General features: G+C 36.9%; 1 protein-coding gene across 35 annotated transcripts in view; it reads left to right on the top strand.

Annotated features, from left to right (window-relative positions):
- The window catches only part of Ptprd (protein tyrosine phosphatase receptor type D), a 462,643-nt gene that overhangs the window by 429,027 nt on the left and 11,650 nt on the right, over window positions 1–21,966 (top strand). For all 35 annotated transcript variants that reach the window (XM_051188096.1, XM_051188084.1, XM_051188083.1 and 32 more), the window contains one exon: window positions 21,445–21,730. In XM_051188096.1, coding sequence (XP_051044053.1) covers window positions 21,445–21,730 — 286 coding nt within the window. The remainder of the gene's footprint in view (window positions 1–21,444; window positions 21,731–21,966) is intronic.

Below are 21,966 nucleotides of genomic sequence, written 5' to 3'. Positions count from 1 at the left end.
ACTTTCCCCTTTTTCATTGTTAGGAAACAGCCAACAATAACAGACATGATGAATAGAAGGAAAGATAATCATACTCTCAATCCCTGCCCCAAGCTCTGAGGCTCTTGAAATCTCTCCCCTTTGGTGTAGGAACAATATATTTCTGGACAGTCCACTATTTTCAAATGTCAGAATTGTACTAACACTGATTCTCCTAAGATACTTGAATACTTTTTATTTATATTGTTCAAAACTTTCATAAAAGGAGCTGGATTCGTTCTCTCTTCCTACCTCACTTCCTTAGTACCTCTTCCCCTCCCTCCATATAGCTGTAAATCCACGAAGAAAGAATTAACAGTTAAGTCTCTTCTCGTGTACAATGGTATTCATAGAGTCCATGACTTTTTAGCATCAGTGCATAAAGGTAGTGTTGATGAGCTAGGCAGGCATCAACTGAGTCACTCTGTCATGAAGATTAGGACTGAACAACCTGCTCAGAGTGCTTTAAGCTTCTGAAAGGAGATGTTGGGAATCACAGTCATTTTGAGTAACTGGTTGGTTTTGTTGTTGTTTTTCCTTTGCTTTTGTTTTGATTTGGGCTGGTTTTGAATATTGAATTATATTTTTCAAAATTAGAACCATATTTTTGTTTGTGGTACAGCTATGTGCCTTAGGACTTGGCAATCTTTCTGAAATGAAAGGCATTCCTATCTGTTAACCACTGCTGACTCCAGGCACCAGCTAAAGGCTGGAGGCTGTCAACCTGGCATGTGTCTCACTGCTCTGCAGGCTGCTTTGGCATGGGGCACAGGCTTTGTGGTCCTCTCTCCTCAGCTCACTGTCCTTTGCAGTCAGTTGGGAGGGTGTCTGGGCAACCCTGCCCTTCATTTTGGTAATGAAGGCATCGGGAAGGCAGGAGCTGAGGCTCCCACCGTCATCCTTCACTCTGGCAAGTTAGGATTAGGCCAGAGTCAAGCAGCAAAGAACCAGACTGTAACTGTCTGGGGGGAAGTGGTTTGTAATCTTGTTGTTTCTACCCTTAAGTTTTTCACTGTTGAGCTTTGTCTGCTGAGCTTGCAGGGCCCTTCTCTGCACTCTGATCAATCTAAGGTAACATGACTTTCCTTCATGGTTGGATGAGGGGAGCACGATCCTCAGCTTACTCCAAGATACAGGGTTCATTTGCTGGCATATGACATCAGTAAACAACAACAACAAAAACCTCAATTTAATTTGCTTCCCAACTACTACTATCTGATATTTTTTGCAGATATGTCATCTTGTGAGGAGAGAAAATTTTGCTACTAACACTTGACTGTTCTCAATCATTTAGAAAAAGCTTTCCTATGCATCTTCTTGTAAATCAGAATTTCCCAGGCTGATGGGCCTAGAAGTGTGATTATTCACAGTGAATCTTACATATCAACACCCACCCTACTCTCTTCCTGGTTTTGTGTTTTGGGGACAAGGACTGTCTGTTTGTTGCGATTTGAGAAATGAAAACCAAAGCACAGCAAATCTAACAGCTTAGCTACTGTAGATGGCTGGGTAAGGCCCTACTAGCCCACTATGTGCATCATTATAGTCTTTTACTTTTTTTCAGACTAATTTGATTAAAGAGTCCCTTGACTTCTTCCTAGATGCATTAAGAAAATAGTCAGAAAGCATACGTGTAATGAGAGCTGTTATGATGGGTTTCACTAAGATGGTTGAAGTGTATAATTTAGAAGCATTAAAGCCAATTAAGTATCACAGGTCTTCAAGACCATGACTAATGGAAAGAAGGACTGGTGGGTGGCCACAGGCAGAATGTATTAGGCACCTGGGTGGTCAGGGCACCTGGTTGTCTGGACAGCTATGGAAGGAAACATGGTAGAAGGGTGCCAGAAGGAGATGGAAAGGATGTGACAGACAGGCACATCCCACTTTGTAATCATCCCTAGAGCCATGATTGTGGAAACTGCTCCAGGCCATTAAAAATGACTATGAATGCTATCTTGGCAGCCTTGCTTTGATGTGCACTGACTGCCTGGTGTATCTACCACTCCCTCTGGAGTGCTAACTTAGCTGTGCCGTGGCCCGAGCATGAGCTTTTAGTGATCATATGCCTGGGAGGCTCATTAGCCACAATTTCCTCATCCTAGGCTCGAGCCAAATGCAACAGATGCTGTTGTTACCGCCTCTGTTGAATAAAGTTGGGAGGGAAGAAAGAAATTTGTCAATAGCATTTTTCTATTGGAACCAAAATAAGCACCGTGTTTGTGGTATATTGTCCAATAGGAAGCCATGTGCCAAATCCTCATTTTGTGTTACTCAAAATCAGATAAGAATCTAACCCTGTATTTTTAACATTATGCAAATGAACCCCTCATTTTATAGAGGATACATTACAGTTGTAGCCTTTCAGATATCCGGATTTGGCTTTCTTTTATTTCTTGTTCTTGCAAACCCTTTGATTCCGAACATGGCATCTTCTGGGGGCACTTTTATTTCTTTCATGCGCTCATACTTCCTAATCTAACTGGGGGATCCTGGAAGGTTTTCACTGAAACAAATGTTTAGCAAGTATTATTAAGCCCTTTGCCTTAACAAGTAGCATTAGCAAGATACCAATATGTTTACAAAGTACAGTGTCAGCACAGAATTCTGGTTGCTGAAAAGAATGAAATGACTGGAAAGTCCATTCTGACCCCTTTAGAAATAATAATAATATTTTTTTAAAAGGCTGGGCATGGTGGTGCACAGCTTTAATCCCAGAACTTGGGAGCCAGAGACAGGAGGATCTCTGTGAGTTCAAGAACATGAGTTAAAGAATAGCCAGATCTGTTAAATAGTGAAACCCTGTCTCAAAAAAAAAAAAAAACAAAAAAAAAAACAAAAAATAAAAACAAAGGAAAAGCCTGAATATATCAGTGCTAATGACCAGTGGACAATGAAGCCATTAAATAAAAAATAAAATGCTTCTTTTGGGACACAGGACCTACTAGGGTGAGAGGTACCTCACAACTCTAAACCATGTTCGTTCCTGTACCTGAGGCACCTATGACACGAAAGGCTTCTTCCTGGCTCCTTGCCCTTCTCTTTGCATCCTGAATTTGCCTTACAGGGCTGGAGCAGAGGATCAGCCTCCCCCAAACCCCTGAATGCAAGTTCCTTTGTCACCATAGGACATGTTAAGCTGCAGAAAAAAGAGACCTTTTCATCCTCCTGTAGACTCTTCCTTGACCACTGGACACCTGGTTTGGTTTTTTTTTTTTCTTCAGAAGTATATTCTTCCCACGCTCTTTTTGTGAAGGATGAGAGTGAAGAGAAGTTGCTCTTTTTATAATTTCATTTTATTTGTTGTTTTTCTTTTGTTTTTACCCCACTGCACATCAAACCCAGTGTCTCATGCATGTCAAACCAGCACTCTGTAGTGCCTCTGCTACTCAGCTAAATGCCAATCACTCTCTGTAATTTTGAACCTATTACTGTGGTCTCTAATCATAAAGAACAGGGTAAGAGGGCAAAACCCCTTTGTATCCACAGGGGAGAACTTATTTTAAGATTTAGCCTGTCTCATACATAAATACCAAATTGGTGTGTTTTCAAATACATAGTCTTTTTATAACCAAGTTATTAAAAATCCAATTGATATATACATAAGATATAATGTAGATTTATTGTAGTTGTTGCCTTTAAATTTCACTCTAAAAGTCAGAGTTGTTACATTTCATTGTGTCCGGATATAAGCTGGCTCACATGATCAAGAACCCTAATGAAAATCAAGTGCTTCCAAGAGAAGTTCATGGACAGGAGGAAATTTTTTAATGTATAGTGATAAAAGCTTCTGGGTCTTAAAGCTATAATTTCCAGTGCCCCAATAAAAATAACATCATCTCACAATTTCTATGACTTGGCTTTCAGGATAAGAAATGCAGTTTCTTGTCTAGAAAAATGAGGTATTAGCCTCCCTACACTGCATGGTCTTGATTAGGAAAATAACAGCCTAGTCATTTGCCAGTGGCATGTTCTTTACAAAGAAAACTGGATAAAATGTAGCAATTTACTTGTTTGTCTATTTTGATGATCAGGATGCTTGTAAACTTTCATTTTATAGAAGCCATGAATAAGAAATTTTGTTTTGTCAACTTCAACCTGACTTTGAATTCCTAGATGGTCAATTATGCCATATGTCTTAAAAACCCACAGTTTCAGTCTGTGTATAACTCTGATTCTAATCAATTGAGCAGGGAACCTTACCCAGCCTAAAGCTACAGTCACTCCTTCCATCTGAAAACCCAGAACCAATCATGTTATAAACCACAAAAAATCTTTATAACCTGTGTTTAACATTTCATCCCTCTTTTGTGTGTCAGAAAATGATTGACCTGGTTTCAGCCTATTTTCTCTTATGTCCTACAGCCTGAAATACACTTGTTATCTTGGTTCAATTAAACTCAAACTTATTGGTTTGTAAAGTACAATAGTAAAGCTCCCAGCTTAGCAAAACCTTTCCAGAATTCAGTAAGAAGCTCTAAGGATGTATCCTAGCTGTAAGCCATGGGTGTGGGTACCTTCATTCTTATGTTTGTGTTTCCTGAAGGCTTAGAATAAACATGTATAAAAATCCGAGATGATGATTCTGCATGGAAATCATTTTCAGAGTAAATCACTGTGGCATACAAATGTAGAAAAGTCTGCCAATTCCCAAGGCATTGAGATGCTTTTTCTGAAGTCTCTCTCTGTGTTTGCACAGTCAGCTTCCTCAAGTAGCATTGTGGAATTATCACCTACCCAATAGTTCCTGGTAAAGCTTCACCACTTCACAGTTTGGCCAGGATACAAGAATCTCCCATCCAGTCAGAGCTACTCAAAGATCAAATCCTATCTACACTGCTGGTTCTTTCATGGTGGGGACCCTACATTTTGACAGAAATGTTTTTCTAAACTTTCCTACTTTGGACATTCTCAAGCAGATTCAAAATTGAAAGACTATGATTCCCCAAGCATATATTAACCCACTTCAATTATCAACATTTCCTGTAGTGCTTGCTAAACTGCAATTCATTTTCTGTTTTTAAAAGAAGCTCATTACATAAATCAGCATTTTCCAAGGCCATGTTTAGCATAAAGAGCACACATTACCAATCTCTCAACTCCAGGTGAGGTTTTTCTAAATTAGAATTTCTATGCTTCTGTAATCTGATACTTACACTATTTTTAAAGTTAAAACCCAAAGACATGAGTTTTAAAATAATCCCACTGTATTGAAACCACCTCCATCTATGCAAGGCTTATACCCAAAACTGTCCTTGGCAACATTTGTCTTGCAAAACTTTTTTTTCCCTAGCAAGCCAAAAATTTATTTAGAAAAACTATCAGGGTGGCTGTAAGATTTGGGCTCCAAACCCTTCCTGGAGGCAAGGGCATCAGCTAGTTTTAAATGGAAAAAACACATGAAGAGAGTCCCTGATTCCCATCCAATCATAATGTAAGTGGGGGAAGGTAGTTGGGGATTTTCCATGGTGGTACACTTTTAGCCTATCAGGGGGTTGTGCAAGCACTTTCTTTTTTTTTTAAATTTAGCACTTTTATTTTTAAATTAAATGCTAAATTTTCATGGTCAGTTATGGTAGTTCCCACCATTCCCTGTTATCTAACATTCTATATTTTGCAAGACCATGATAAAATGTCCGCTTTTAGCTTGTGAAAGGAGAGCTGTACCGGGAATGGTTTGCTTCTCAATTTGAAAGAATGGAGAGGAAAAAAAAGATGTCAAATTTTCAAATCCTAACACTGACTATTTATCAACCAATCATTCATATATAATCTGATCAGTAATTGTTATACCTTGTCTGACTTATACAAGAAGTGTGAGAAAATCTATGACACAACAACAAAAACCGTGAAAAAGAAGGCAAGTCCCTCAAACACTTAGGACACCTTATCAATATATGTACACATTAATTCTGAATTCCTAATGAAGATGAATGGAGGCATGCAACTTCTATACTTGAATAAATCTGGGTAAAAAATAAGTGATGTCTTAAATACCAGTTTATGTTGTGAGCTTCCAAGAATGCTGTTGCAATGTGTAGTCAATCATGAAACAGCATTTTCCTTATTGGAAATTTTTAAGGACTGCAGGGATTGCTGTCATATAGGAATACCCCTGTAGCCTATGCAATTTGGCTTACATGAAATAAGAACCATAGACATTAGTGAGTGTAATTTAAAAAGACAGTTAGCAACTCCTAATTAAGTGTGTGTGTGTGCTAAAATATTAGTGTTTATTAAAACTGAACTGTGTGCAGTATGAAGCTTTATTGTTGGAAACAATGCCCTGAGAAGAGACTAGAGCAATATAGGTAAGCATAAGCATCTTTGTTCCCTGAGCCAAGAGTGGGTCATGGGGAGACAACCCAAGTTGAAGCAAATCAGCCCTTTAAAAATGTATACAATTAACAGCAACTTCAAATACATAATTATATATTAGAGTCATTTTTTAAAACTTACAACCAAGAGCTTGTGGGGAATATAAGCTATAATGAGCAGATTAGTATATTTAAATCAACCACAAGCTTAAAGGATTTGGAGCTACTCAAGTTTAGAATCCTTCTACAACATTGTCAATATGTTTCCAATTTTTTAGTTTTTTTCTCCTTCACCTAGTTCAAGCACACTTCTTGGAGGCATAGCAGGGCACACATTAACAACTCCTTTCCAAAGCATTTGACTTCATTTTTAAAGGAACAAAATCACTTTGCTTCATATCTGTATCTGATCTGTTCATTAAATAGCTCAATTGTATATCCAAAGTGTCTAGTTCCTATTAAATAAGCACTTTAATATCACAGAAGAGTATGGAGTCCAAGAGAGTGGCTGAGCCCCTGGAGTGTAGTGAGCCAAGGGCCTGGAGGAAAGGGAATGATTAGGCTAGTTATTAAATTTTATAAATGGAATCCATTGTTATGTATGAATACAGAGCCTTAAGCACATGGAAATGAACACAGGACTAAGCAAACAGTAATCACTACTTAAGCATAATCAGAACCCAACACAAGCAAAGCACTGAGCCTGAGGTTGAGAAGTCTTATTTCAGTCTTGAGCAGGTCACTTTTCTTGTTTTCCTTTATTTTCCATTCTACAGACGTTTCCAGTTTGGCAAGGTGGGTGTTTTCTTGATGTATAAAACATCAAGCTTGTTGCTGGAGTTAATGATTCTGTAGACTAAATTGAAGTCTAAAATACTGCATTTCTAATACATTTCCCAAAAGATGCTGGTCACAGGGTTCATGCAAAGACACATGACATGAGATTTATCTGAGTTCTCTTCCAAAGCCAAAGTCTGTTTCAAATTTATATTACATTTCTCCCTTTGGAATGATAGAAATGCTTAATAAAGTAGAATATTGATTGCATCAATGTCATTAATATAAACAATGCAATGATAGAAACAGATTTATTTAGCCCCTAGGTCAATTAATCGAGCATGCTCAACTCCAAGTATTCATGCTCTGTTGAAAGAAGAGTAAAGAAAAAAATCATTCCACACAGATCTGTTGTGCGAATAATAACATTTTGCCACACTGTCCTTGTAAAGCAAGCTTAAGCAATGTGTTTTCATTACATGGGAGAAAACAGAATTTGGGAAGACAAGTAGGTGCTTTGTTGTTAATGGCTTGAGGAAGGAAGACACAAGAAGGTGAGTGTGAAGTTCATTCTCTGGAAAGAAAAAAAGTTTGCCAAGCTAAATTTTCCTCTCAGAAAACACATCATCATATTAGGTTAAGCTTGCCATGCCATATATATACAAAATGGCACCATCCCTCTTAAGTCATCACTATTTTCAAACCCTTCAAACCAGTAAAAAGTGAGTCTTCAAAAGTGAGCTCAGGAGATGTCCATAAGGCAATGTGTGGAGAGGCCCTGAGTTGGATTCCCAGAAAGCACATGAAAAAGCTTAATATGATGGCACAATGATTAAAATCTCAGAAATGAGGAGGTAGAGCTCTCTGGTCAGCCAGACTAGACTTTCTATGAGCTCATCTGGCAAACACACATACACACACACACTTTTTTTTTTTTTTTTTGGTATAGGAGTATGGACTTTTAAGTGATTTTAATTTCATAGACAAAAACTGAATGTTTTCCTTAAGTGTCACTTACAATCCATCAAATTCCTGTAATTTGAAAGTGCATGTGATAAATACATGGATGTTATAACAGTGGGGTCATAATCCAACACTATTCCACTAGCCAAGCCATGCAAGATCTATAATGATATAGTCATACATGCATCAGTTGAAAAAAATTAAATAGTAGTGAAATAAAATGGTTTTAGTTGCTATTTAAAACAGAAGTGGAGCTATAGAATATTAACCAGATTGTTGTGGGTAACCAATTCCCTTAGGATACTTTATATTCATTATTTTAAGCTTTGAAAATGTGTATAGAGCTTGAATTCTATGTAACATCATGTTTGGTGTCAATGGCAGTGTATGATGCCACTGGGAATCCCTTCTGACACACATGCATGCATGTGCACACATACACACACACACACACACACATTCTTCTCTATGGTCAATAACAGGATACCCAAATCTGAGATATATCTGTGTGCAAAGATAGTTATTTTATGTCCTCAGAAATATGTACTCATACACTATATATTGTCTCTGGTATTAAGAAAAAGTACATTTTCCTTGAATGGATTCCCTACTAAGAAGCATTTTGTTCATGTTTAGTTAGTTCATCCACCGCATCTCCAGTGGTTTTGGGGGTGAAGGGAAGGAGGGAAAAAAAGGAGAGGAAAGAACATTAAAATGAACTTTTGTTTTTCTCAAAAGCAGTGTTTTTGCTGTTTATAGTTTATAATTATTTCTTAGCATAGTTTACTCTTTAGAAGGGTTCCTGTCCGCTAACAAAGTCAGTGTCAAGTACCCTGAATTGGCCTAGGCCCCATGAATGGTGTTGAATAGTGCAGAATGTGCCTTGTCAAGCTGTTCCCACATTTCTTGAGAAGGGGCTTAAATGATATTCAGTTTGAAAAGTAACCTACAAGGAAAATGCTCACTTTCAAAAATACTATATTCTTTTCAATAAAGTGAGGAAAAAACAGCTCATCCCCTGCAGTGATAAAGGATGAAGAAAAGATTTGGTGAATGCCCAGGAATTCTGCCCTCCAGGGAAGGACATTTGGAGGAAAAGGTTTTGCCACATGTTAGAAAATGCCTCCGTTGTGTCAATTAGGAAAGACATTTCAGATGCAGCATAGCATATCGTTTATGTCACAGATGTCATTGAGTTAATCTATCAATAGAATAAATGCCCTGCCGATTACTCAAATATAGTAATTTATAAGTTGTTCTAATAAAAGGACAATTTTTCAGATGCTGTCACTCATCATTGATATATTTCAGTGCTTGTGAATATTTCCATGTAATTATGCTTAATTCTCTAAACTATAAGTGCTGTAATTTCCTGTGACCTGTTATAGCTAGATGCATTACTTGATCAGAGCTCTCAATGAAGCATTTTGTGCACACATATTGAGTTAATTGGTAATTTTTTTCCTGCCTGTGTTTATATGAAATATACTCTATACGGGAAGGAAAACAGCCTACATGCAGCTGAGACTGCTAGAGAGCAATTAGGTTCTATCAGAACAAACAGCTGTCAATAATGACTTAGGAATAAAATTACCAGCAAAGAAAAGAACCTAGACATCTGCAGGATATGTAGACATATTTTTATACCCTATTAGCTGAGATCTGGACAAGGGTATCACTAAGTTTTCCCAGCTGTACCTGCTATTTTATTTCAAAGTAATCTCAGACTAAGAGAACACTGGAACTCACTGCATAAACTCAATAGCATTTAAAAGAAAAACCGTTGGCTGCCTTTGAACAGTGTGTATTTTGATTTTCATGTAATCGGCATGAAAACTTTCTATTTCAAACTATTTCCTCAGGGCTATAATATGAGACTTAAAAATAGTTCTCTTATCTTTGTTTTGTGTCTTTCCAATCTGAGTTCTATTGCTTGGCTATTTTTCTTTCTGTCTTTTGGAAACTATGTTTCGGTCTCATTACACGGTATCTGATTTGCTTGCATCTGGCATTGTCTCTGGCAAAGGAAACTTGCAAGGTGGGCTTCTGTCCTTGGAGTTTGGTTATGAGTACTTGCAGGAATCTGGAGAAAGTAACATTGTTGATATGTTGACAAAAGCAATTTATTTTTATAAAGGAAGTTTTTATAGTCACTTATCTACTACAATTTTAGATTCACTAAAGAAAAAATTCTATAATATAATCAAGTTGTTTTACTTTTATAAAACACATAATCATAAGTATAATCAATGCACTGGTTTGACCTTCATTTACTTAGAAGAATATTAGGCATATTTCATATCTTTGCTGCCTGCATGTGGTCATGGACTACAGCTTCAGCAAGCATCTCTTTGGAACTTGTCAGAAATGTTTCATCTTGACTTCTACCTTAGACCACAGGATCAGAAATTCAGATGCAGAACCCCAGAAGCTCTTTGGTTGTTAGTTTGTTGCTTGTCTTGTTTTGTTCATTTATTTGAGAAAGGGTATCTCTACATAGAGCCTTGGCTGTCTTGGAACTCACTATGTGCGCCAGGGTTTTTGAATTCACAGATTCCACACCTTCTGTCTAGTAAGTGCTGGCATTAAAGCTGTGTGCCACTACACCCAGCAAACGCTGTTTGTTTGGTTTTGGGTTTTTGTTTGTTTGTTTGTTTTTTTTTTTGTGTTAACATTGCACGGTTCACTTAAAGAGTGAACAATGTATGGTGCTGTGTTTCATAGCAACTGATACGTGGAAGAGCTCTCATTCCATATTTATTAAACCGAGTTAACAGCATTAACTTTCACCTCTCTGGTGTCACAATTGCTTAACAGTTTTCTCTCTTCTGGTATCTGCTTATGTTGGATATTCTTATCTTCAAAAGAGTATGTTATTCTAAATATTGTAACACTAGTTTTCTGTAAATCGTCATTATATATTCATGTAAAGACACTGTAAGCAAGATAGAACATGTCATAAAGTGTTATAAACACAGCCATATTAGCCTATATTATCTATAGGTAGCCTAGGAAATAATGATAATTTGGAAAGTACTTTTAAAGAATACATAATTCATTTCTTTTGAGAATCTAAATAAGATTAGAGACCATTATTTATGAGTAAATGGCAATTATAAATGCAGTGTTTTGATTTCAGATCACCAATATCCTTACTGTCTGTAGATCTTGGGCTTCACTAGAATTCTGTGAGAACCAGTGCCTCCTCTCAGCTAGGTTCCAATAGATAAGGGACATAAGCCTGAACACTTTTCAGCTTCCTAGGAATAGTCATGTCATCTTTGCCCACTCTCTTACCTTTGTTAGAAGCATTGGTCGGGGCACTGAGAGCAGTGCTGGAGGGTAACTATGAGAGCACTGAGCATATGGGGCCATGACAGGAACCTGGGAGCAACAACACAGAAGTGTCCTGTAGGTGGTCAGGATGACATACACAGAAATACAGGCACTGTTTGAAACAATAGATCACTTCATTGCATTAACACTTCAAATCTTGTGGTCTTACTGATACTGAGGATCAAAGGGCAAAGTGAGTGTTGTGAAGTGTAACCTCCAATGTATAACATTCAGAAACCACTAGATTGTTTATATTTCAATGAAGAGAATAGGACTTTCTAAAGAGGAAAATTATAGTAGCACAATTGTTAAAGATGCTATATTTTGAAGAATCCCACCGTGTTCCTAAGTGACTCTTCTACTTGACTATCTTTAACCTGAGTCAGAAGTAATAGTGTTTAAGTTGCTAATGGTTAACCACTATGTATATGTGTATAACCTCCTAAGGGAGGTTATACACATTATAGTTTCAATGAACATTCTGTCTTATAAGATTACTAGTACACAGCTCATGTAGCTTTATATGCCAGACCTAGTAAATGACAGCATCATTTTTCCAAACTAAAAATAGAATCTTCCAAATAGAAGTTAGATTATGATATATCAGATCACTTGTAAAGAATGGCTCCATTTAAACACATATAGTAGTCGTATTATTCCATGCCACTATTAACTTGATCTCTATGGAGATGGTTCATCTGTTTCCATACAAGTCTAATAGCATGATCTGTCTTGTCTTGTCTGGTGAGCCATGTAGTACCCTATTTGGGTGTTTGGGTGTTCTTAGTTAAACTGCTTAGTCTCCTACCGATTCTGAGCGTCACTTTGTGAGAAAATAAGCAATTTGGTTGGGATTCAACCAGGATCATTCTACAATCTGGGAAGGATTTGTATTAGAGTCTTCATTTTACCAGAAAGTGTCTAATTAGACCCAAGTAGATTAACTTATAGGCTCATTCCCCTTTTCTTAACCCTTAAATTTATAACCTTTTAAGAATTACACACATGAGTACTACCTAAGGACTTCTGGTCTCTTAATGTTCTATACTAGGATCACTATTAAGCAGGCCATCTTCTTCTTCTCCTTGGATGGTGCATAAGCATGTTCTGACCTCAGAACATGTCACTGAGACAGAGTACACCTCACCCATGGGGGCAGGGAGTTCAATTCTAGGTCTTCTCAACCTAAGTCTAGCTGTTCTAGTGTTTTGTGATGACTCTAGTATCCTCTTACTTTCTGCAACTCCTTCCAAGTCATTGTTTGAATGGTGATACCAACTCTGAGCCACAAGGAACTGAATTCATCCAGACTTAACCCTCTCTGAGCAAAACAGAGGTAAATCCGTCTCCCTCTGTAACTTCTATGTCCTCAACTATTCATTAATCTCTCATTGTGATTTCTACTCTAGCTATGTTTTATTCATTATTGTTAATTTCTTCTTGGTTCCATTTCTGTGAGCTTATTATATCCTTGTTAAAAAATAAACAACTCAAGACCATCAATGAAAGTTCATCTGCACGATCCCCACCACCAGTCTTCCTCCCACAGTTAACTATTACACTCTCTGAGTCTCTCTAGATTCCATACTCAACACATAAATCTGTAGAAACGCATGATCTTATTTTATGGTCTGTTAAAAATATTTGGGTTATCAGGGTGTGTAAATTTTTCTGTGGCATAGTTAGGTCGGAATATATCTTACAAACTTTTGGTGGGGCATTGATTCATACAGTCATCTCATTTGTTCTAATTGTACATAGTAGTGATGTTTTTGCTAGAACATAGTTTATCATAGTCTCTGGCTAGTGACTAGTTTATCCAGGTTATTTGCTATCAAATAACACTGTAATAAGATCTCTCTGAAACCTCTGTATGTATCAATGGATATATAGACTCCATAACAAATGTCCAGAAAGGACTTCTGCACTTTAAATTTTAATGAGTGCTACAGAATTACTCTCCAAAACAAGTACATTTTGTAGGCATATAGTCTCTGTTAAATAGCATGAATAAATTCTGTATTTTAATATTTGTTCAAAAATATATAGTGTCTATTTCATAATATGTATAAGTAATCCAAACAGATGGATATTTGTGTTAATGAATCTTAATCTTCACTCTTTCCTATATCAGCTGATGTGAAGGAGATAATAGAAATACAAAATATCACTGGAACTATTTTCATAGTGTCCTAGATGCCCTAGGCATGGCTCTAACAGAAACAAATTGAGCTAACCATTGATTTTAAATGAGCGAAAGAAGAGATTCAAAAACAGAAGCCTCATCAGAATTACTTGAGTTTTATTAGGACAGTCACCAGATTACAGCCGTAAAACTGGTCATAAAACCCAATACCTTCCTATAGATATCTTTTGAAATAAACTTGCAGTTCATAAATGCCATTCTTAATAGTTCAAATTTAACATCCAAGCAAATTACAAGATCATAGATGTACAAAATGCTTGCAGTAATGTTTGGCTATATTTTACTGTATTCTCATCCAAATCAGTGATCTCTGAGGTTTCTGAATTCTGCTGTCCTTTGCCAGATCAGTGATGTGTCAGCTGAGGGTCAGCATTAAAACTCCACTAAATTAGCCAGCAACGCCAACTCTCAAGCTCATTTCCAGAATGGTTTTAGTGCAAAATATTCCCCTTATGCCTCTTAACATTTCTCGTTTTGCACATTACTACTGTATCACATCATGGGACATTAAGCATATTTCAACTCATGGGACTAACTCAATCATGTTTTTAGAAATTGAAAACAAATCTTATAACTGGATGAGTGATGATATTGAAGTAATAACAATTTCCTGGTAGGCATGCTTGTTTAATGGATTGCATAGTCATTCCATGTGTAAACACTGCAGTGGTTTTACTAACAGAAATTGTTTGGTTTTAAAAACTGAAGTTTAACAGTCATTGGGTTTGCTAGATAAGTCACGAGAAATGTGGAGTTAGTGTTCTGATTCTCATTAATGGCATCATTGTCCAACTCAAAGATAACTTAGAAAAGCTAAGTTTACTCCAGCAATAACAGAGTGAGACCAACATAACATTGGGCTTGATTTAAAAGTGCTGTCTTTTTCCCTTTTGCTAGAATGTTCTGTACCATAATAAGTGTGCTGAATTGTGCTGGCCTCAGCCTGAAGCACAGGATGATACACTCCTTTTTTGAAAGATATTTAGAAAAATTTGTCTCACTGCTTGGCAACTACTCCGACAGAAACCAGATAAAAATAAGGGTAGTTTATCAGTTCTGCTGTCCTTATCATGTTTCAGGTTGAAGGCTGTTGAAATGATGAGAAACAAACAACACTAAATAGGCCTTCGTCATTATCGCTGCTGAGGGGAACTCAGGTTCAGCATCAAAGAAAAATGCATTTGCTTTCAAAACTCAATCCTTCATTTTGAGAGGTGCACTGCACTCAGGTATTGACGTCTAAAAATGGAGTAAATTGGAGAAGGCAGGAAAGTGCTGCTGTGGGAACTCAGAAATCCAAACAGTAGTCATCTGCACACTTGTAAAAGCTCTATGTTTTCAGAATTCTGTTTCTTACAGATGTAGACTGGTGTCTAAGGACTGCCATTTCTTACCAGCTGGAGTAAAGCTTAGCCTCTGGCTGTTTCCATCACATGGAACTCTTTAACAGTGTGCTTTAATTTTGTAAATATGCATGAATAGAGTGGCCCATGTTGAGATTTGGAAATGTTACTCATCGCGATCTGGGAAAAGGTCTCATATTTTTACTCTTGCATCCTTTGGTTTTACAACTCAAGTTGATCACCTTCAATTTCTCTGGCATAGAAGTTCTCTGCCATGTGAAATTCTCAGATACAAAGAGACAATGAAGCCATTGTCCCTTCCTCTGTGTTGATCTGATCATTGACTGGCATAATCAAAACGGTTGTTGCAGAAGTAGAATCCACAGAGGAAGTTTTCCTCTGGGATACAGAAGTTGAGGTAAATATTAAGGAAGGTTGATGCTAGCAGATGACAATTATAAGAACATAAAAAGACAAAACTAAACAAAGATCCAGAGGTAGGCAGACTCAAGACTTGTTCAGCTTTTGAAGAGTGAAAATCATAAATATGATCATAAAAATATTAAGACATGAAATTTTAGTCACACTAGGGCCTAAACTTATCTAGTTAAAATTTTTTTGTGTGTCTACAACATAAACAAAATACTCATAAGTACTTTCTGGCATATATTACTTTAAATTCCCCAAACCCAAACAGATTTATATACTCTCCAAGGTACAATGGCAGAATGGAGCAGTATGCTTGGTACGTGAGACAGAGATTGTACCAGAACCCATGTGTTATAAGATGTCAAGCTGGAGCTGACTTGTAAAGATCAAAATATAGACACAGAAAACATAGAAATTGTCAGATACACAGGGCACAAGAAATAAAATATCTGTGCATATTCTATATTAAATACTAAAGACATATTCCAACTAACTAATATATATCAAAAGAATTCAAAATAGATAAACCATATTAGAAAAGTTAAATTGAAGTACCTAAAATGCAATTATCTTAGTATAAATTTAATAACAGTATCCCAGTAAATCCCTAAAGTGGATATTTAATGTGTGAATGGTGTTAACACCAACCCTTTAGAAAGCAAAGACAACATTGTCTCATTTTGTAGGTATGAATACAGCAAGGACAGGTAATCAGACGCCACTGTGAATCATCATGGAGTATTTTCATTTCAAGAACATGATATTATAAGGACTGAAAATGTATTTTAAATGTTGCCTTCAAAATGTATCTCGATTTAAGTGCAAATCATGAAAAGTGAATATTTGTCTTTTACCACACCCAGCTTACCAACTAAAGAAGAGATAGACAATTGGTATATAAAGCAAAATATTTATGGTATGTGGTTTGCCATTGTACAGAGCATGAGGTGAAGTGAGAGCAAGTACTTCCTGGAACTCTGTGCCTACATGTCAGTGAAAGAGGCTACAAAGACATGAACCCCCTGGAAAAGCTGCTGCCAAGTCCCCCATCTGCTGCCATTGAGACTCTGGTGGCATGGGATGGAGGTTTCAGGGGTGCTCAAGCAAGAGTTGTCCTCTTAGGATTCACAAGCTTAGACACTGTTGATGACTGATATAGGGGGATGACAGAAGGATGAAAGATTAGAGATGAAATTCACCTCTGCAGGCCTATCAGTGGTACATAGATCAGGGACATGGTTATAAAGGAAACAACCAGGGAAATAGACTTGGTTCATCACAGAAATGAAACAAAAACATTATTCTGATGATTAATCCTGATTGTCAAGTCAACTTGACTTGGATGTGTAGCATCTGAGGGATTTATAGATTTACATCTATAAGGACATTTCTGCAAGGATTACTAAGGGGTTGTAGAACCATCCATAGGCTGAGAACAAAGAAAGAATACAATTAAAAAAAAAAACAGTCTTTAATTTTCTGTCTTCCTCTGTCTCTCTGTCTTTTATCTGACTCCTCCTCTTCCCTCCCTTCTTCCATCTCCCTCTTCCTTTCTCTCCCCCTGTTTCTTTCTCCTCCTCCCCCTCCCACTCTTCCTGACTTTCTATCACCCCCCTTCTCCCTGGCTACCATGGAGTGATGTATTCTCCTTCACAGTCCCTACAATAGGGCTGATACTTCTGAAACAGTGAACCTTAAGCTATTTTCTGTGCTACTAATCAATCACACTACATAAAACTTTTTTGAAACTGAAAACCAATACAAATAGTGAGTCACAACTAGAAGTATCTGTAGATTAGGCAGATGACTGTAGATCTTTGGTTTTTACCTGTGATGTGATAGGAATTCTACCCTACCAATCAGTGGACTTAGTACACGAATCCTTGACACAATTCTTCTGTCAATAAATTTTTATATTAGATATTTGGGGTTCTTGTTTGCTTTGGATAATTACAAAATTCCTTTTCCTACCATCAAGCCCAATATGGTTTCAGATGTTTCCGCATACTGATTCAACTAGTGTCTTAGAAGTGAAGAAGGCCATTCAAGGAAACTCCCTAAGAGACAACTGTGTTATTATTCAGGAGTACCCTACAACAAAAGCAGGGTGTTGTTGCCTAGGTCAAATGAGAGACAAACTTGAGTCTTAGCTCTGCCACCTGCCATAAATGCTGTGGTTTCAAGAAAAGACCCAAATGTTGCTACTTTAAAAAGGTGACTGGCATTTATTATCTGCAACTGAGACACCAAGACCTATGGTGGAAAGGCTCTTGGTTTCCATCTAGTTTGCTATGGCAATATATGTGAAAGTAGTAAGTTTCTTGAACATAAACTATTATTAGTTAGAAATACAGAGAGAAGCTAGCACACTCTGAGAAGGAAGATTAAAGCAACATTTTAAAAGCTAAATCACAAATAATGCAGAAAAAACTTTTACAGTTTTCTCAGAATTTTGTTGCTTGTGTTCTTGTTGTCTTCAGAGAGAGAACTAAAAAAAATGTACTTATAAAAGAGCTAGCTGCCTCTTCCTGTGTTTGCAGAAACCTTGTTAAGTTTAATTCAGCCTTAAGACTTACTGGATCATTAGGCTCATTAATTGGCTAGAGCTACTATCACTATAAGATGTAATAAAAAAGAAAATAAATAAATAAAAACCTCACAAAGTTTATATGACATTCTTAAGGTCACATTAGGACCTGGAAAAAGTACCTTCTTTTTCAGACATGCTTTAAGATGGGCATGTATCTAATCCTTAAACATGAAAGTGACTACCCCAGAAAAATGAAGACATATTAGTCCTAAGGAGGCCCATTCCTTGCCTTTCTTCTGTATGGATAAGAATAAACAGTAAATAGTTTGCTATAGTTTGTGCAGTGAAAATATGTATTGTTCATAGTTTCCTTTTGTCTCTTCTCAAATTTTTTTTTATTTTAGACTGGGGTACATATTTGATTTGTTTCCCTTCTTTTTTTTTTTTTGAAGGGAGGTAATATTATTTCTATAAATGTCTTGAACTCTTTGGAGTTGGAATTATTCCTCTCAGTCTCCTAAGATTCTGCATTACCTTTCTGTAACACTATAGAGCACTGTGTCATCTAGACATCTGAATGGTGCTAGGTAGAAGTTTAAGAAAATGCACCTGCTATAATTATAGTCAACTTGATATATAGTCTTGGTTATACTCATAGTGTGTTTTGAGCTAAAAAAAAAAAAAAAAAGAGTTGCATGTACCAGTATTCATTAGAAATCATGCCAAGTTAGAAGGAAGAACATACAGCAGTCTTCATTTCCAAAAGGTTTTTTTTTTTTCCAGGATCTATCAGTACCATGTTAGTTTGTGAGCTTAAAACTTAGAGTTAGAATCTAGGGGCCTTTGGTAAAGGACATAAAGACATACGTGAATTTAAATTAGTGATGTGTGAAATTTGTATAGTTTACAAACAATAGGGTCATGTGTGGACGCTGGATTTGATCTGTGAATTAAGTACTTCTTAAAATGCTCTCTTACTACATTGTAGACACATGACACTAGAGACTGCTCGTCCATTTGAGATTGGACCTGGTATTCATCAATCTCATGTAGTTTTGACAGACTCCTTATACAGACCTATTAGGGTCTGTACAGCAATATGATTTGAAGTCATTTCTTCTAGTGTTAGTCTGTCACCTCAGTTATTCATCCTTCAACTCCCATCTCCAATCCATATCAACACAGTCCTGTCTTTTCTTGTAACATAGTTATCCAAATCATTACATTCTTTGAAAGGATTCAGAATCTTTTTTATTTATTTATTTATTTTATATAACCAAGTCCATTTAAATGAAAACAAACATTTATAGACAATATTTGGGAATTTGGGTGTTGTTCTTTCCAAACTACTTCCTGCTGGTAAGGGGCACTGTCATGGGGGATTCGAAGAAGATTCAGAAATCCTGGCTGTAGTCTGTAAGGCTGTTGTCCAGCTGTTTTGAATGTAGGATCACCTGGTACTCTGTTTCAGGTAGTCTGGCTTGATCAAACCACATTAGTTTGGAAGGAATCCACATCTTTTCATTTTCTATGGAAACAGAATCTTTAATGATAAGAACACAGTCACCATATAGTCATGGCCCCCACCTGACTTAGGAAAACCCTTCTTTGTTCACTGGCTAAAGAGATAGAACTGCAGTTGGACAGACAAATAGATAAAAAGAAATGCACAGGTGCCAACAGAGAGTACATGTCATCAATGAAGGAGACTGTTACCAGGAGTCTGTAATGACTAATCTGGCTTGTCAACTTGGCACATGTTGGAAGAGGGATACTCAATTGAAGTACTGTCTCTATCAGATGGTCTCTGGGCATATTTATGGGGCATTTTTCTTGATCCTAATTGATGTAAGACATCCCAGCACATTTTGTGCTGTAGCCCTCCCCAAGGCCAGTGGGCCTGAGCTGTATAAGAAAGCATACCTCCATTGGTTTCTGCTTTAAGCTCTTGCTTTGGGGGGCCTCCTGTCTTGGCTTCCCTCAGTGATGGTATGGATGCTAAAAGCTAAAATAAACCTTTCCTGCCAAGTTGACTTTGGTCATGGTGTTTATCAGAGGAACACAAAACACACTAGAACAGAGTCTGCATTGGTAATATGTACCTCGTCCTGATGGATGCATATTTACAATGAGGCAAATATGCATAATCAAAAAGAGGAAGGCATTTTGCATTGATCCATTCTGGACACATAACTATTCAGCTTAAAGAATTAGATCAAAGGAAACACAAGTCTTACCTTGACACTGCAGGAACAAAGGTGTGCTATTTTCTTATTATCCTTTTCCATACTAGAGAATGCTCAGTGTTTTAAGCCTCTGCCTCTGTGAGCCAGTCCCTTAAATGTGCCTGTCTTCTTGGAGCAGAAGACCTTGCCAGCCATTATGGGTTGTCTCTTTCATGTCCTTTTTTTTTTTTTTTTTTGTTTCTTCCAACTGGAACACTGACCTGTAAGTCCACGCATATAAGCATATAATGGTGTTTTAAACTTACCTTAATTCTCTTTGTGTAACCAAGATTGAGGCCTTTATTTTCCCATACTGAATGTTTGAATTTCACTGAGGATTTTCAAGTACATTCAACTCTGAAAGAAAAGAAAATAAGAAGGAACACACACACTTGACTGATTGTTACTTGTTAAGATTTTTAATTCTACCCTGCATTATTTTTACTGTGAAACATTTTCATATATTAATTTTATAATCCCACTAGACTAGTTTTAAAAACAGAAATTTATAATAAGAGATACTTGAGTTATTTAATAGATACTTTGTTTTCATTTTCATTTTTCAACAAAAAATAGAGAAATATTGCTTTGTCTAAAAAACCTAATTAGATAGTTTTGTCCTTGTTTTTGAAATAGGATTTTATGTATCCCAGACTAGCCTTACACTTACTTGGCTAGCTCAAACTCCTTATCTTCCTGCCTCCACATCTCAAGGTTATAGAAATGAGCTGCAACATTTGCTCCCTAATTAGATACTGACCAATAATTTAAAAATATTCTGAATATGAACAGCCTAATTAATGTTTGTATCTTTGGGGGACCTGCTTGAGCTTACAGCAGCTTGATATACCATAATTTGCTAATGGCCATGGAAGGCCTGCCCTTTTCTGGGTAAATACAGAGGAGGGATGGATTGGGGCAGGGGAGGAAGGAGGTGAAGAGAGGGAAGGAGAGGAGAGAAGGGACGGGAGGCTACAGTCAGAATGTAAAATAAATATAATAATAATAATAATAATATCTATATTGTATGACATGACCAAAGATAGTACTAAGTATGGATTTAGCATTTTTATATTATGCAATGAAATGAAACTTACTCATTATTTTGTTTTAATAAATATGTATCTCCCAGTAATTGGTGGTTTAATATTTTTTACTCTGATTGAAAATCCTTCTAATATCTACTTGAGTCCAAATTCATAGGTTTGAGATGTGGTTAATGAACTGATAAAGATTTTCTTATATGTTAGTTTCTTGATAAATTCATGTGGGCATTCCCCCCTTTCTGTTTGTCTTATAGTGCGGGTGTTGGCCGGACCGGCTGTTTCATTGTAATAGATGCCATGTTAGAAAGAATAAAGCATGAAAAAACTGTAGATATTTATGGCCATGTAACTTTAATGAGAGCCCAGAGGAATTACATGGTGCAAACAGAGGACCAGTACATCTTTATCCATGATGCGCTGTTAGAAGCAGTGACATGTGGAAATACCGAAGTGCCGGCTAGAAACTTGTATGCCTACATTCAGAAGCTGACACAAATAGAAACAGGGGAGAATGTCACCGGAATGGAGCTCGAATTTAAGGTATGACATTGGCTATAATGTAGTTACTCGCCAGCAAGTTATTTTGTCTTTGAAATAGGCTTCACTTCGTTATCTTTCCATTTTTGAAATACAGGGTTCATTTTGTCTTCTCTGGTATCAGATTATGAAAGACTTTCTTCTTTTTTCTCTCTTATGTTTTTTGTTCCCTAACAATACTGGGGGCCCTTGATGTCCTAATTTAAATTCAGAAATCATGTTCTCAAAATGCAATGTTT

Source organism: Phodopus roborovskii, unplaced genomic scaffold (assembly GCF_943737965.1).
Source record: "Phodopus roborovskii unplaced genomic scaffold, PHOROB, whole genome shotgun sequence".
In the NCBI taxonomy this organism is placed as follows: domain Eukaryota; kingdom Metazoa; phylum Chordata; class Mammalia; order Rodentia; family Cricetidae; genus Phodopus; species Phodopus roborovskii.
The sequence above is the reverse complement of the archived record's forward strand: the minus strand, read 5'-3'. Positions and strand labels throughout refer to the sequence as shown.